The sequence below is a fragment of the Tyto alba genome, unplaced genomic scaffold (assembly GCF_018691265.1).
Source record: "Tyto alba isolate M040663 unplaced genomic scaffold, T.alba_DEE_v4.0 Super-Scaffold_2, whole genome shotgun sequence".
In the NCBI taxonomy this organism is placed as follows: Eukaryota; Metazoa; Chordata; class Aves; order Strigiformes; family Tytonidae; genus Tyto; species Tyto alba.
Genome location: NW_024881282.1, coordinates 4,917,404 through 4,935,298, shown reverse-complemented (window position 1 = coordinate 4,935,298; position 17,895 = coordinate 4,917,404). Strand labels below are relative to the sequence as shown.

The following is a 17,895-nucleotide window of genomic DNA, read 5'->3' as shown; positions in this document are numbered from 1 at the left end:
AGACCTAAGTGGAATTCATTTTGAGATTATGGCACCTAGATAAGGTGTTCACACACAGTCATCTGGATGCGTGCTAGATGTCTGAGCTCCTATTAAAGCTGACAGAAATCTAATCAATACCATCAACGGAGCCTACAGATCAATTAAGCTGACCATCTTGAAGGTACCTGGTTTCCACTGACGATACCAGTTCGATCACCACTGACTATAATTGATGCTTACATGCCTACCTCACATGCACACACTTATATGTTGACATCTGGATTTAGATACCCTAAACTAGAATTGAATCCCACTCTTAAGTTTACCTGGCAAGAACAACCTTTTAAAGAGCCTATCTCTGCCCGTTGGCCATGAAGAGACCTAGAAAAGTATTTCAGAGGAAACTCCTAACATTTAGGTTCCTAAGTTTAGATAAGATGAATCCCATACATGATGTACTGTTCCCACATGCCAAATGATTGAACTAAAACCTGTAAAACTGTATTCCTCCTCACATATTGACAGCTGAAGGTTAACAGAGTTTGTGGTGCAGGAATATACAAGAGAATCTGATTTTGTGGCAGAGTCCTGACTGTACTTCAGTTCATAAATAAACTACTTTTCATTCCTATACTGGATATGCAGTCAATTAAAAATACCGTAGCTGTCAGTCTCTGAAGTTGCATTTTATAATACACAGTTTTCAGTAGAGAAATGTTAAATATAAGAGCTGTGAGCACATAGCTGGGAGGAGGTGACAAGTGGATGGCAGGGCTGGGAAAGAGATTTTGACAAGTGGGCAGATAGGAACCTCATGAGCTCCAACAAATAAATGCAGTGTCCTCTACCTGGATGCATTCAAAAGACCATATAATATATTTTAAGTGTTTAATTCAGGTGCTTAAAGACAGATTTGGTGCCATTTAAGAGGTCCTGAAGTGTCCCTTCAGGCCTCCAGCTGTAGCTTCAGAAAGGCAGAGATTTCAAGAAGGTACATCAGATCTGTCATCCCCTTGCAGAGGTTTTGGATACCATAGAACATCTCAAAAGTACTAGATGTCTATATTTAGACCCCCAAACCAGATACTGAGTGCTTTTCTTTCTCAAAATTCCTTGTGAGTATCATATTACAGAAAATATTGATTGTCCCTTGCCTTGTCTGCTGGCAGAGTGAACAGTAGCTGTAAGAGAAATGTGTAACCCAGCACACAGAAACAAGATTTCCTACATTGTCTTATGCAAAGAGTGGAAGAATTGTAACTAAAACAAGCATAGATTAACACCCAGGAGTGAAGGGAACACGGCAGTGAAAATTCCTAAATTGTGAAAATACCTAGTAAGCCTGAAGAACCATCTCTCCTGCCTGACCAGCCTGGTGGCTGGAATGCTTTTAAAGAACAGATTATACTGTTTGGGCCGTGATAAACTCTAAGAGCCCTGGTCTTTCACAGGCACTCCAGACACAGCATATGAATTTATCTGGGCCAAACAGCAATTATCAAATAGAAAAAAGGGCACAATTCAGCTGTTGTTACTTTTGTCGCATTCAGAGTATTTCAAATTTTATTTTTCCACTTTTCTCCTACCAATGTCCTACTGGGTTATACTCCCCCCACCAAGGCCCTGCTTGGTTGCTAGTTTATCACTACTTACAATCTACAGATGCCTTTCAGATAATCTGAATTACCATTTGAACCCTCTCTTCAGGCAGGCGCCTTTAAACACAGTCCCCTGTGCTGCTCAGTGCCTTGGTACCACTGTGCTGACCCTTTCTCTGGAATGGTAGACAGCAGAGACAGATCATGACAGAGAGAAATAATTATTTCTGTCAGAGATTTGAACCAGACATTGCAAATAGTACCCCTGTGACAATTATTTCTCCCTGGCTTTTTCCTAGAGGGATTACATATGAAGACAGATTTGATGCAAGGGACCACCTTTACTGCAGCTTGGCTCTGCTGGTCTCTGGTTGAGCCTGGTCCCAGCCCAGATTGTTGCTGAGCTCATAAAATATATTTTTAAATTCCTGGGTTTTCCCAGTTCTGTCATTTTTCAGCCTCCTAAGCACTGAGATATGTAAATTGAAAAGGCTGCATTAGAGAAAGTAAATATTTATGAGCACAGTGGAACAGTGCTTTAACTTCTGGACGTGTCCGTTTGTCAAGTGCTGCAATGCTCAGAGGCTGTAAGTTATCACTTGAAAAAGTGTTGGGCCTTGGATAATAGCTTAGAAGAGGTCTTTTCAGGGGCAGATTACAAGATTTGTCATTATTGATAACGCTAACCAGAAAACCTGTAAGAGATGAGCAACTTGTCACGCCAGGAGAGTTTGCTGCTCCCACATAGGAGGAGTTGAGTTTAGGAGCCACACAGCTTGGAGGACACCAGGATGGCTGTGATCCCTTCCTGACGGGTGGATGTCTTGACCCACCTGCCATCCAGCCTCCATGCCCTTAATATTACAAAAGCTGATTATTGCTAGGGAAGTATTTTCACAGCTCATTTAGGGTCCAGCACACTGAAGTATTTCAGAAGTAGTGCAGGAGAGAGCAGTGCCAGCTGTGACCTTCTGACACATCCCATTATCAGACCGAGTTTTCCAGCTCGCTGCTAAGCTTCTACCTTCATCTTTCAAACTTTGCCAAAGATTGTTGGCTGGTGCTGAATGTGCCTATGTTGGGTGCTACCTACAAGTGAAATTTTCTGGAAAGTGACAACTAATTTATTTTCTCCTAAGACTTAAGAAATGCCCTTTTTTAATCAGTATTTTGCATGGGAGAATAAGTGTGGTGTTAGGGATGTACACTGCATTGCTTTCCAAAAAATTTCCCTGTATTTCTCCAACTAAAAATAAAAAAATGTTAAGAATGGTTATACTTTAGCAGGTAAATGAGCTGAAAATCCCATCTTTACTGACATTTTTCTATTCTCAAAGCAGAACAGGGGCAGACAAAACTTTCCCTGCTGTTTCTCCAGTCTTTTGTGAAATTTTGTACTGGAATGGAGACCTGTGAGATAACTGTCCCACTATGTGAGAAACACCCACACTCATGGCTGGAGGAGGAAAATAAGCAACTCACCTAGAATACAGAGGAATTTGGAAAAGGAAGGGAAGGGAGAATGCAAGGGAAAAGAAGGGGTTTGATGGTAGGTCAGGCCATTACCTCACACAGGTAAGAGGGGAGGGAATTTTAAGCAAGGACCAGGGTAAGTAGGAAGAAATGTGAGGTCATAAAATAAGGACCATGACACAGGAAAAAAAATTCTAGGGGTAGATCAGGCAAAAAGGGTCAGAGGTGAGGTAGGAAAGGAGCAGCTTCAAAGAAGGAGAGATGGGTAAGTCAGAGGAGGAAGGGTGGAAGCAGGATTGACTAATGACCTGGAGAGAATGGCAGGTTATGATCAAGGCTGGGGAACAACCATAAGAACACAGGCCAATGAAGACTTGATATTTTGCTGGGAAAAAGCAGCCAGGAGACAAAAATTAGCAGCCGTAGAAACCTACCAAGTTAAAAGACACAAAATGGAAGCTAAACTGATGGTCTGGAATAATCTCAGACCCCAAGCTTCTTTCACTATGGGACCTGGGAGTCCTTTTAACAGTGAGTCCCATTATAAACACTGACTTAAATGTGATACTTGGGTCTTCTGTTCTTCCATGTAAGAGAAATGGAGAAAGAGAGGGACATTCCTTGGTTTCCACAACTAACCCTATAAATTACATATATGATTTCATACTTGATGCCTACTAGGTGTGCTTTTTTAGACATGTCTACCAGAGCTTTTATGAAGGTGTGTTTGATAAATTACAGCTTCACTGCCTTTTCCTGTCTGCTCACTGCTGATTTAACACCTCCTGGATTGCTTTTCCACAGGCTCTACAAGAGGAGATTAATGTTTCCGGTAGTAAAATAAAAGTGAGTTACCTGAGCAGTCGCACAGCTGGCTACAAATCAGTCCTGAGGATCAGCATGACCCACCCCACCATCCCCTTCAACCTCATGAAAGTCCACCTCATGGTGGCTGTCGAGGGACGCCTCTTCAGAAAGTGGTTTGCAGCTGCTCCAGACCTGTCCTATTATTTCATCTGGGATAAGACAGATGTCTACAGCCAGAAGGTGTATGGACTCTCAGAAGCCTTTGGTAAGTGACCCCAGGGCTTGTGTCTCCTTTTAGAAGCAGCTAAGTGGCCATGCACAGGCCTTGCCTGAGATCCGTATGGTCTAACTGCTAACACATAAAATGGTCCCTGCTGGTTGATGGCTGTTTCCTTGGAAGGGATTGGGCCCAGCTGTTCAGACAGCACACATTTCCCCAACAGATGAATGTTTACCTGTTCCTTGGCTCATGGCCCAGCACATGCATCCTGAGCTGCTACCAACATATTCATACAGAAGGAATGAACCGGGACTAGAGGCGTTTGGCTGCATCACCTATAGCCAGAAGTTGTCAGCACCATTTTGAAAGAAATCCCTAGAACTGAGTCCTGATCTCCAGTCTTTCCTGTGCCTGACCTTCAGGACTGCTCTAATCTTAGTTTCCACTTTGTTACCCATTCAAGAACACCATCCCAAACTGGGGCATGATGGTTGTCTCTCTTCTACTTTGTGCATTCATTTACATCTGCAAAAGACTCTCTGAAGCTGCAGGGCAGAGAATGGGAAGGCTCTGCATACTCAACGTGTCGCATCTGCAGCACCAAGCATTGTGGCCCATGCCACCCACTCTACAGGGGCAGGATGCTGTGCAGTGGATACACGCAGAGACTCACTTTATTCCTCTTCCTGCTGCCATCTCAGACCTCACCCAGTGAGCCCCATGCAATGGTGCTGGAGGGAAAGGGGATACTTTGGGTGTGCAGTGAGCAGAGGTGATGCAGCCCTGTGGTGATTGCTTCCCATCTGATCAACAGCCAGAGGACATTCAGTTACAGGTCTTCGACTAGACCGTTCAGATTGCCAAGGAAATTATATCAACAAAATGGGAGAGATTCCAAATTGGCAAATAGAGGTCTTGTTGGCAGGAGGGTGGTTCACTGATGCCTGGTATTCCAGCTGAAGATAAATCTCTTCAGAGGAGCTGTAGGGTCTCTTGTTTTCTAGGAGGAATGGGTCCTTTCCTCTCACTCAGGCTTAGATACCTTGAGCTCACTGGATGATACAACCTGCTGAGCCTTACCCAGTCTGGAGTCCACACTGAGAAATATGTCCTGGTAGCACATCCCAAAAGACTATGTTTACATGCTCTTTAGGATGCTAGATTAGCAGTGGGTCATGGAGTGCTCCATGATGCAGCTCTGCAGCCCTAGAGTACTCAGGCAGGTCTGAGGACATCAGCATTCAGGCTTTCAGTGATTCTCACCTCTAGAACAGTGGACAATATCAGGCCTTCATCTCCTAAATTACATCTTCCTTTGATACTGCCTGATTCTGAAAAAGGCTATATCTGATGGGGGGATCCTGAGTTCTCTCAGTAATCAGCACTTTTCAAAGGGGGTTGGGAAACTTGTAAGATCAGACCTTTATTTTTATCTAGTAAAAAAATAATGAGCTATGTAATTGCTTTTCATTTGTGTAGAACTTGTAGTTCTATTCTGCTTCAGCTGTTAGCACTGAAAAGATCAGGTAGGGCAGAAGAAAAACAGACCAATGAAACTGGCCCTGCTTCTTCTGCGAAAATTAAAATGGAGTCATTATTCTGTCAAAAAAAAAATTTTCCTTCTGCTGACATCATTTTACTCTAAAGCAACTCCAATATGTTCAGCAGAGTTACTCCTGAAAGGCTCTGATTAGACATCGTGGCAAGCAAACCCTTTTGAATTTAACAGTAACCACAAGTCAGCCTGGTCTAAGACTGCTGTCACTGAGGGACTTGCTGCCCCATGCCTCAGTTGTGTAAGTCTTTATTTTCCAAGGAAGGACATGATTTTTAGCAAGTTCCTGACATGCAGTCTTTGATCAAAGATAATATATAGGAGTAAAGTGCTCCTATTTGCGAGTCCAGCAGTGGTTTACACTATGGAATACTTGTTTTAAAATATGTCTTTAAAACAGTGCCTTTTAAATATTTAGCACACTTGCCTAACATCTACAGCTGCGCTTATCTTTTTAAATGCAGGATGGCCCTTAAAGAGAAAAATATTAGGACTCTGCATTATGATGGTGACATTTTAAATGAAATTGGAAGTTGCCTGTAGAAATGCTCTTACCCCTACTCAGTTGAAACTCTGTGTGTGCTGACTGTGTATTTCCGGGTTACTAATCTGGCAGGTCTTTTGTTTCTCTCTTGTTCATAGTTTCAGTAGGTTATGAGTATGAATCCTGTCCTGACTTGATCCTGTGGGAGAAGAGGACAGCTGTGCTTCAGGGTTATGAAATTGATGCTTCCAAACTTGGAGGATGGTCCCTGGACAAACACCATGCCCTCAACATACAAAGTGGTAGGTTGTCTGTAACACATAACAGAAATAATGCAGTGTTGCAAGGCCCAGTTGCTTCTTATCACTAAGAATTCAAGAAAAGGAAAGAAACCTGACCAACACATGTACTCTCTGATGTATTTTACTAACAAATTGTTTCTAGTAACCTACATTTAGAAACAATTTGGTGTGTGTAAATGCAAAAGAAGCCGGCCATCATGAAGTAGTTGAATGTCAGCATGTCTAACTTTTTAGTGTCTTAAAACAAGGGTATTAACAAGGAAAATATTCCTAAAATAACAAAGGGCACCCTGTTCAGATTGGACCTTCCACTGAGCATAAGTCCACCCAGACACATCCTCCAATGTGCAGAAACAAGAGGCTTCATGGGTCATAAGGGAAAATGGAAGGTGCCAGAGTCCTTCAAAGCTGCTCAAGACTGCAGCAGGGAGACTTGAAAGCTGATCAGAACACATTCCAAAGATGGAAGCATTATGTCCCTCTGGGTGATAGCAGTGGTATGGGAGCAAACATCTAATTCAGCCCACATCACTGCTGAAAACACTACTCTTATAGGGAACATAAGCAGAGCTCCTCTAAAGCTTTGTGGATGAAACATTTCTCTAGAGAATGCACCATGGTCTCCCTGTCCCTTATCTTTCCATGAGATATGTAATTTCTTTTTTTCACCTGGTAGGCTGCAAATTACAGGGCAAGGAGGGACAGAAAGGGCAGGTGAAAATTCATGAGATGCTGAAAAGTATATTTCATTCAAAGGTAAAGACAGTCTTGTTCTCCCTACATACTTCTGTTCTGCAGGAAATGTAATGGGTCTATAAAAAATGCTTACCTCAAATAGGGGGCTCCTCATTTGAAAGCATCACAAAAAATACTATGAAAGATGATAAACCTCCTTGCTACTTGACAAATTCCCCACCTGGCATCCAGCATTGCCAGTTTGTGCTCCCTTTAGTCTCAGTTACCCTGTCTCATTTCCTTATTACTGTTTTCTCTCTCTAGGCATCTTGCATAAAGGAAATGGGGAAAACCAGTTTATTTCCCAGCAGCCACCTGTAATCGGAAGCATTATGGGCAATGGCCGCAGACGTAGCATTTCTTGTCCAAGCTGCAATGGTCTTGCAGATGGGAACAAACTCCTGGCTCCTGTTGCCCTCACATGTGGGTCTGATGGAAGTCTTTATGTCGGAGATTTCAACTACATCCGAAGGATCTTTCCCTCTGGCAATGTCACCAACATACTGGAGCTGAGGTACATTGTAGCTGAATGTGGCCATTATAATTATGCACTTACGTTCTGCAGAAATCTTAGGTAGCAAAAAGGAAAACGAGCAAAACTTTTTAAAAAGACCCACAGCAAAACAGAAAAAAGAAGCTGTCCAGATTTGCCTCTTCTGCAACTCTGCTGACTTTGATTTACACCAGAGAAATACAGTCCTAGCAAGTTCTTCCAGAATTGAATCACACACCAAAAATATTGACACATTTCGATGCTGCTAAAGCAAACTGTGTTGATGTCTGTATTTTCATGTAGTTAGAGACCAGTGGGAATTCTTAAAATGAACAATCAGCCTCTGAGATAACCTAAACATTGGAAGGGCGCAACACTGATGGTTATATGTAGAGGTTAATCAGGACAGATGATCATTCATAATTAAGACAGGATGATCACTCTAGGGACTCACACACTGTTTTTTTGTAGTTGTTTTGGGGACAAATTTATCAGCCCCACACAGTTCCCAGCTGAAAAGCAGTGTCAGGGTGAACATATAGATGGATCATCTGAAAGTAAGTGGAGTGTTTCCTTTAACCCCAAATAACAAAGGAAAACAAAATATATTAAGAGAAATGGGGAGGAAGGAGAAGGAACATCCATTAAAAACAAGGAAGGAGAGGGAAAAGTGTAGATTTGCCACTAATTCTGAGAAAATTAAATAGATTGTGACTGAATCAAGATTTCAAATTGACCTCACTGGGGATATTCTTCCTATATAAAATTTCCATAGAAAATATAATTACCCACTTCAAAGCACCAGGGCCTGATTCTGGACTCTGTGTGGCCAGACAAGACTCATTCCAGGAAAGTCAGCAATGTTAAATGAGTGTTTCTGAATGAGTCTTCTCTGCCTGAAGGACCTGACCTAAGATCCTGAGGGGTCAATGTGAGGTTAACATGGTAGGAAGGTTCACATTCCCATTTACATCTCAAGATCTGGCCTGAAAATGAGAATCTTCCAAAAAGTAAGAACCTCCCTGCTCTACTCAGATTTAATGTCCTGGCTGCTGCAGACAACAGTAAGGCTCCATTTCTGCAACGAATGCCATGTGGAACTTACTAAACAGCTTCACAGATCAGCAGGGTCCTTTGTATTTCCATTTGCTCCACAAGGCCACAGGTAAAAATGAAAGATCTGATCATTTACGAACACGCCACAGTCATTAGACCTTGCTGAAGGTCTTATTTGGTGTGCAGAATTACTGTCATAGATCATGATAAATGAGAAAAAGAAACCAGGCGGCCATCGTGAGGCTGGCATTTACAGAATAGCTGTCTTGGTATGCTCACAGGTGAACAGGGAAATCAGGAGGAGACGCTGAATTAGGAAGCCCACAATGAGATGTTTACAGTCACATCTCAGAGGGCTGAGGTACGGTTTGAGTAAATAAGCAAAAACCTGATTCTCACTATTCTGTTACGTGATACACAAGGACATGTCTCTCACATTTGTAAGGTGGGAAGCTGGGATAAATCTTCAGACCTGGTTCACGTTAAAGAATGTAATATTCTTCCAGTGCCAGAAAGTTATTTTAACAACCAAAGGTGAGATTTCCAGAAGAGCCTAGGTGATTTGGGGCCCAAATCCCATTGCAACTGAGTGGGATTAATATCTCATTCCCAGAAGTACAATTTCAAAAACCCGATCCCCGTTTCATTGTCAGTGGAAATACCAGACCCAGCGGAGGTTTTGCAGAGTATTTCCTGATTGGAAAAGAGAAAATTGGAAGCCTTGACAGAGTGGCCTTGCTGGCTTTTGTGTAGAGCCACAGAGTTAAATTTACTCCAGAGTTAAATCTGCTGGAACGATTGCTGCTTCATCTGTGCAAACACTTAGGTTACTGGATCTAATAAACATTTCTTCACTCTGGTGTGCTATAAAGTAAGTGGGTTCAGATGCCGGCTGACTAAAAGCTATGGAGGAAAGCCATTGCTGTTGGACTAAATGAAGTTTGCTTGTGTCTTCTCAAATCAGCATCTCCTTGGAGATTAACACCCTCACTATTTGGCTTTTGGGCTTTGTTTGGGGGGATGTCTTTGGAGTATAGTGTTCTGTTGTGGAGAGGAAAGCAAATGCATTGTGGGTTACAGATAGCTGCAGCTGGGTATGTAACTAGACCCATGAAAAATGTCCAGCTCAGCATAATTTCAGTCCTCTGGGTTAGAGTTCATGAGGTTACAGCAGTGAACTGCCACCCATAACTGTGCAACTGTTAAGTTACCTTTGTAAATCACAAGGTATTGCTTTGACTGAGAGTGAAAAAACTGTAAAGATATCTTCATCTACATATATTTAGCTCAGTACTGCTCTGAATTATAAAGTCTGCCTGGTCCTATCTCCTACATAAGTGAATAACTCCAAGCAGGTGAGATCACACTTCCTCTGTGATATGCAGTGGTACATAAGTGAGCTCACTGCCAAGTAATATCCAATATAAAATATATCAGTGTCATTCCAGCTAAGTCTTTATTTATTATTGCATTGTATGATACAGTTACTGTCAAGTTTTCAATCTGCAAATAATGCATCGAACTGAGCTGCTAACACCTCATTCTTTCTTCTATTCCCTGCTTTCCTGTCTTCTGTCAGAAATAAAGATTTCAGACATAGGTAAGCCAACCAGTGGAGAATTCTTACGCTGCTCCCTGTCTTGTTGCATGTTGTTACACAGTGAGCCACAAGTGCCATTTCCAGATGATTCAATAGCAAATGAAGCTGGTGTGATTAAAACTGGCGTAGGCAATCAGTCATCAGAATTGGGAGCCATTAATCACCAAGCAGAGTCACACAGACTTCTTCATGAGCTGTTATAGCTGTAGACAGGTGAAGTACAGACATGAGAAGCAGGGTAACATGAGGAGGAGGGTGGAAGGAAAAATGGGTGGGAATTAACCAAGAAAGTAAAATGGGGACAATGTCAGGATACAGGTCACTGGAATAGTTATGGTGTAAAAATAATTCTCATATAGTGAAATGTCTTCTTTTTGAGTTTTGGGGAGTGTAACAGGTATGATGAAGGGCCAGATGTACCCAGCATCGCCCACCTAGGGAAGTAAGTTTTTGTAAATATTTGTCAGTCTGAGCTCTTCATAGAGAGCCTTTGGATGTGAAAGTATGTCAGGCTCAGATAGGAGGTAGTGCAACTCAGAACCTTAGCCAGGAAATGCAGTGAAAAAGAGAAAGAGTAATGACAAGAAAACAAGATGAAAGAGAGACTCCTAAACTGGAGCTTTGTCTCTAAGGATATTTGTCACTTGGGTTCACTGGAGTTTCAGTGGGTTTGATCCAATCAGCTGCATTCAGGAAGATGTCAACCTCCTGTCACTGTCTGTGTTTGCAAGGACTTCTCTGGCTCTGACAAGTTTCCCATCCTTCTCCCCAATTGCTTTCTAAATTAGAAGCTTAGACTGTGGAGTAGGTTTGGGGCTTTTTGTTTGGTTTTCCTTTGCATTTGGATTGGGGATTTTTCTTGCTAAATGCTTTTTATTTACTGTTTCTTTGACTTCATAGAGTCTGTGCAAAACCAGAAATGTTCATTTTGTCTGCATGCCTGGAAATGCAATAGAGTAGAAGCGCTTTTTTTGTCTTATTGCCAGAACATTAATGAAGGGCTGAGCTTCCACAGTATAATGCACTGGCCCAGAGTATCTATTAGCAGAGCTGGGAGGTTGGTACACAAGACCTCTGCACTGACTGTCTTCATCAGGCTGAGTTCCAGCCCCCCAGCTCCTCTTTCACATATTTGAAGGCAATAGAAAAACTCATTTCTCTTTGGAACAGCCAGGTTGTATCCTTAATGCCCTAAAAATACACAGCCACTAAAGTGCACCTGCCTTGACAGTGAAGGGCAGCAGCTGAATACCTGTTACAAGAAGAGTTTCTATATATGAAGGCAATAACTGAGTGAAGATATATGGACTGGACACAAATGCTGCAGATGCTACCAGAACCTTAGAAAGTTGGCAGGGCTTCAGCCTTTAGGCAATTCCTAAAAACTAAGAAATTAAATGAAAGAAAGGCAAGACATGCCTGCTTCAGTGCAGTCCAAAGGGGACCAGTGGGAGAGGAAGGAGGTAAGGAGCTCTAGATCGAATATTCCCACCTGTGGCTACATTAAGGGAGTCATCCGTGTGAGTTATCATCTGTTCTCTGTCATTTGCTGTAATACTTGTTGTTGAAGCCTCTTTGTTCCTGAGCCACAGGGAAAGGAGTGGGTGTTGTCTTAGCTAAAGCTCCAGTGCTTTCAGCTCCAGAAGGTCCTAAGCTTGACAGGCAACAGTTGCAAAAGGTGAGAGATCCACTGGACTGAATCTTAGTGGTTTGAAAAAGCTGCAGTCCTTATGCAAAAGCTTCCTCACTTCAGAAGGAGGAACCTCCCCACTATGTAGCCTGTGGTGAACTCGATCTCCAGAGGTTTTGGAGCTACCAACCAAGAGGTTTGGCTACAGCACAGTGTAGGTAGCCAAGGTCTAACTCTGCACCGGCCAACATGGCTGTGTGTCAACATGGAAGATGTTAGCTAAGCCAAAAAGCATCACCAAATTGTGATGCCTCTCAGGTTTCCACCCATCTGTCATTCAGTAATAGATTAGTAGGAACTTACTCCATATGTCTGCATATGAACCTGTCTTGATGGGCTTATAGAAGCAAATGACTTTTTCCAAGCATGGCAATAATAATTTGCAGTTAATTATCATTATCTTTTCTCTTCAGGAACATGGATGGTGATGAGGCATTTCTGTCTTGCAAATATACAAAAAGTGGCCACGCTTAAATATATTATTCCTTTCTTGTTTCCATTAATTTCATTTGTCTCTGAGAGAGACAAATCTACACATAGTGGCAGAGAGAGGTATCTCAGAAAACTACCCTAGGATTGGATCAAAAGTCCTTTGCAGTCCCTGGGTTGGCTTATGGCATTGCTGTGAAGTTTTATTATCCAGAAGAGCTTTGGGCATCACACACAAACTGAAAACACTAAAAGGCCAAGTGTAAATTCAGCTCATTGCACTGTGTGGCCTCCTTATGTATTAATCTATTGAATGTCACCCGGAGAAAAAAAAAGACCAGAACCTCACACAAGCTATAATAAAATCCTCTGTTTGTGAGCTGCAAGGTGCTTAGCATGGAGCCATGGAAACACAGCCCTGCCGAACAAAAAATGCTTGGCTGCAGGAATTTGGTAGTTCTTTAGTCACCAGCAAATGCAAGTGGCCAGAAAGGCTCAGAGGGGAAGAGGGCAGCTAGCACAGAAAGTTTTACAGAGGTGATTTCATGTCCTTAAACAGAGACATCAGATCCAAAGAAGCCCCAGGAGTTTATACAGATCAGCTGTTATGGGCAACTAACCTTTTGGTGTTGTGACTCCTCCTGTCTGTTGACCACAGTGGGAGCCTGAGCCGTACCGTTACCATTAACAGAAGTTGTCCTTTAGAGGAGGTGGTAGATACTCTTGTGTTTGAGAAACTAAGATGCAGTTCATCTTGTAAGTTAAACTTTGAAAATAATTCAGATAAATCATACCCCAAAAGATGCTATTTCTCTCCACTACCTATAAAGGGTGTTAAAGCAGCCAGTTCAGATGTAAGCATCCACCCTGTAGCCATCTGAAGCTTGGTGAGATGAACCCTCTGGCTTTGAACAGAAGCCAGTGACCATGTGCAGTCTGCTGTGCTGACACATTATAGGTAACCTGCTGAAATTAGGGATCATCTCCCTTTTCTCACCTTTATTCCTTAGGGACTAGCTTCCCACTCTGGATCAGGAGAGTCCTTCCTCAGACTTCTCCAAAACACAGGCTCTGGGCCCAAGGGGATAATATCAATCTTTGTAAGGGGATAATGTCAACCTAATAGATGCCTGTGCATCTATTACAGTACTACAGAAGCAATCCACATGAGTTCCACCTGTCTGCCTATCCACCCAACTTTTTATCACTTTCCTTCCTCATGCCTATGTGTAAGGAGTCATGTAAAGCATTAACACATTAAAATGGAGTTTGAATCACTTAACATATCTGCAGAGCTCCCCCGATGGTGCTGGCACTATCCTGTCCAAATTATGAGAATGTAAAAAGGGAAAGGACAAGACAGATATATGGTAGAGCCTATATGCAACCCCAAACAACTGGGATCATGTGAACTTGGAAGATTTCCCTGTGCTTTCCCAGCACATCACTGTATCACAAGCGTACAAGGAAGCGATAACACCTCCATCTCACTTTGGCTTGCAGAACTTCTGCTTATGAGACTGTCCCCATTCCCACTGACTGCACCATCACACCCACTGATACCCACTGAAGTGTCTGTCCTCGGCTAGGGACCAGCCCACCCCATCCCTGCAACTTTGGCTTGTTGCTTCAGGGACTTAAAATATCAATGCAGTGCTCAGGGTTTCTTCTAAAAAACCTTAATAGCAAAAAGAATGATCTGTATGGGAAATCAACTCGTCGCCCACAGCCCTTTTCTAGTGGTGGCAGTGTCAATATAGGGGATAAATATTCTAAGACTACAAATACTGTAACTGATTAAGTATTCTGAATAGTAAAAAGGACTGTCTTTTGTTTTGGTCTGTTATCTAAACAATGAGAGAGGATGAAAGGAAAAAAAATATATCTCTGCTTCGCCCCAGGCAGATTTATTTCTGTTGTTCAGTTCAGTCCAATTTACCACTTGGATTTGCCTACTGATTGTGGATTTAAATAAAAAGCAAAGTCCCAGTGTTCCCAGCCTCAGTGCTCATGCATTATCAACAGATGAAGGGAAGCAGTTTGGGAACTTCTACATTACCGATGTGTTTATTTAGCGTCTCTCATCCTGAAGGATCTCAAAGTGTTAAACAAAAGTTCCACTGTATAACACTACACAATTCATGCAAGGGCAGAGCATGACACCTTCCTGACACAGTGCTGAAAACTGTTGGAAGAGGCCAGGGGAGGTAAATTCCAGCTGGACCATTTTTAACAGTTTGTATTTTACCTTCCGTGCTCCAAAACATCTCAGGTTAAATACTCCATTTCCTAAGCCATACCAGGGGCCCCACCCACAAAAGCCCTATGCATAAAGCGGGGTGTAGGAGACCATGGTAAGCCATGTGTGCAAAAATGAGAATTCTAGCCAATGAAAATGAATGAGTACTTCCTATCACTCGCACAGAGCCATACAGCAGAAAAGATACAGTTTGTGCTGGGGGTGCCCATACCATTAATAACATTACCTTTAGAAAGGTAATTGTATGTCTTAGGAGTTTCACTGTCAGCTCACCAGATGAAATCCAGGCCCAAGTGGCCCAAGATTTTAAGTGACCCAAGATTTTTACCATCCCATGGGTAGCTTAACCCACATAAATTTCTACCTCTACCACTTCCAAAGCACATTTGCTAGTAAAGTTGTGTGTGCTTCTCCTGCATCCAGCTATGCAGAGGATTAAAAGTTTAACCAGTCAGAGCTAATTTTTTAATGACTGTGAACTTTGAATTCACCCCGACTTTTTTGCAGCATCTATATTCAGGACCTCATTAATAGAACTAAACTTCCGCTGCCAGCAGCTTCTCAAAGTATTACCTTAATATGACAGTTTTTTACTTAGTAAATTTAGGTGGGAAGTACCTCTCAGCTTTTCTGCTGGATATAATGTTTTGTCTTTACCTGGTTCTCTGATCCATGGTTAGAAGTAACAAGCATTTCAGTGTCCATTCTACACAGGAGCTGGAATTATAAAATAGTTTTAAGATCCCTCTCTTCCAAAGAACGTTGTAGTGAATAATAAAATCCACCAGAGTGAGGGTATGAAGTCCAAAAATAAATTACAATGATAGTGCTGGGAGAGGGGAGCAGGGACCTCCAGTTCTGCTACTGTTTTTCTCCATCTTTGGGAAAGGCATTTGCTTTTGACCATCTGCAAATGGCCTGCTGTAAGACTCAGTGAATGCTATCTGTGCTTTCCAGGCAAAGATGCTAAAGAATTGCAAAGTGCCATTAAAAATGTCCTCCTCTTGTCCACCTCTCATGCAAAATAGAGATTATGAACAGCTCAAAAGCTAACTGGCATTCATCTGGGCTTTGTTAGGACAGTCAGTAGAAAATGCAAGGCCCTGATCAGAATGGATGATGGATTCCCACAGGGAACTTCTTCCACCAGGGTTGAAGCCACTTGCTTAGTGTGAGTGACATGCAGGTAAATGAAATAATACCCGACCAGCCTGCTGTCATTGGAAAGGAATACAGATGGAGACTGAACTGTCAGTCTGGAGCTGTCTTGAAGGTCAGAGCATTTTATTTAGCAAGAATCAGTGTCATTTGTGGAGATGAAATCTGTTCAGACTTTAATAGGATAAATCACGAGGGATATTCCAGAATAAATCAGAAAGGCATTTTTTTTTTTCTCCCAAAGTATTAAGTAATTTGAATGAAGAACCAACTTACAGCTTTTTAAAGCAGAGAATAATTGAGTAGTTTTTATGTGTCTGAAGAAGGGTTGATTTCCCTAGAATAAAGGTTGAAGGAGAGAGGAAATTTCTTATTATGAGGGATAGAGTCAACTGTGATCGACACTCAGGTTTCTAACCAGCTTCTCCTGGAACAATTCCACTAAGTACAAAATTGTGAACTATGGCCTGTACATTTATTATAAATTCTTGGAACCTAATGAGTTTGGACAGCTTGAAGGTGTTCTGGAGAAAAGTAGAGACCTTTTCATACTTGTTCTAATTACTACTTAGCCTTTCTTAGAAGGAAGATGACCTGTGTTCAATAAGCAGGTATAACAACTTTAATCTGTTGGTTTCAGGTTTAGAAGACATGCAGCTCTATACATACTAGTAGTAAACATTTAATTTTAACAAAATAAGTTAATAAGTTTAGTATCTATATTAAACTATAGATAGAATCCTTGAAAGCCTTTTTTTTAAATTGTGTCTAAACTCATCTGGTTGTTTTTTTCTGGCCAGTCCCATTGAATACTTTCCATAAAGTGGATGCTAATTTACTAATTTCTTCAGTCTCGGGCTCATTTAGTGTTGTAGTCATGGAGCTAAAAACATTATCCTTCTGTCTGCTCACCCTGTTTTCTCAGCCCCCCTTCTTTGTTTTCAAGGAAGCAGTGAGTGATTGGGGTTTTTAACGGGGGACTGATGTTCAGGTTCCTCAGCCCTCCACCTAGTTCATATTCTACTTAGGGCAAAATGTGGCACTTCAAGGATCATTTTGCTTCCCTCTTCATTGAGGTCCAGCTGAATTCAGTAAGAGGACTTCCCCTAATCTCCACAAGTGCAGGACTCTAGAGTCTTTAGTGGAGTCAGCAAGAGCACCAGATAAGCCTTGATGCAGCGATCTTGAAGAGAATATCTTCGAGTGCTTTACACTTGGGAGTCTGATTTTGTGTTTCTGTACAGAGGCCTTCCTTGGGAGGGCAGATATTTTATTTTATTTTATTTTATTTTATTTTATTTTATTTTATTTTATTTTATTTTATTTTATTTTATTTTATTTTATTTTATTTTGGTTTATTTTGGTTTATTTTATTTTATTGCCTTGTTTTCTGCCCCTAGTGTACTATGCTTTCCCTTCACTTTCTGGCACTGCACTAACACCAGTTTCAGGACTATGCCTATATTAAGTAAATTAAGCAAACTCAGGCATTGAAACTCAGCCTGTAGTAATCCCTGGCATGATTTTGGCTCAGGCCAGCGAGCACTTTCCTTTAGTAGCTGCCCTCCATGCCAGAGAGCACCCCAGGCACAGCAATTATAACAGATATAGCTCAGGATCCTGTGCTGTAACACACCGTGCACTAACCTTGTCAAATACAGCACTGCTTCACTTTCCCAGTCTGTCTGCCCTGTGCATTTTTATTCTCTAAAGTGCTTGCATTGCCTGTTGACTTAGGGAAACAAATAATCCAAAAAAATAATAACGTCATACCCTTGTTTTTCAGCCACAGCCCAGCTCATAAGTATTACTTGACCACAGATCCAATCACCGGCTCCATCTACCTCTCCGACACCAACAGCCGACGTATCTATAAAATCAAGTCAACCACATCAGTGAAAGACATTGTGAAGAATTCAGAGGTCTTGGCTGGAACTGGGGATCAATGCCTCCCGTTCGATGATACCCGCTGCGGAGATGGAGGCAAAGGCACTGATGCTACCCTTACAAATCCCAGGGGTGAGACTGCTTCTTCTCCACAGGCTTTTTTAAA

At 42.0% G+C, this 17,895-nt stretch overlaps 1 protein-coding gene across 13 annotated transcripts in view; it reads left to right on the top strand.

The window, feature by feature from the left end:
- TENM4 (teneurin transmembrane protein 4) overlaps nt 1–17,895 on the top strand; it is a 1,435,480-nt gene that overhangs the window by 1,354,717 nt on the left and 62,868 nt on the right. For 10 of the 13 annotated variants that reach the window (XR_004406800.2, XM_032990906.2, XM_032990916.2 and 7 more), the window contains 5 exons: nt 3,858–4,125; nt 6,278–6,421; nt 7,421–7,670; nt 10,285–10,305; nt 17,629–17,861. Coding sequence is in view for 12 of the 13 variants with exons in the window: in XM_032990906.2 (XP_032846797.1) it covers nt 3,858–4,125; nt 6,278–6,421; nt 7,421–7,670; nt 10,285–10,305; nt 17,629–17,861 (916 nt within the window). In the remaining variant the exon portion in view is untranslated. The remainder of the gene's footprint in view (nt 1–3,857; nt 4,126–6,277; nt 6,422–7,420; nt 7,671–10,284; nt 10,306–17,628; nt 17,862–17,895) is intronic. The other 3 variants (XM_032990912.2, XM_032990913.2, XM_042793338.1) reach the window with 1 other exon arrangement.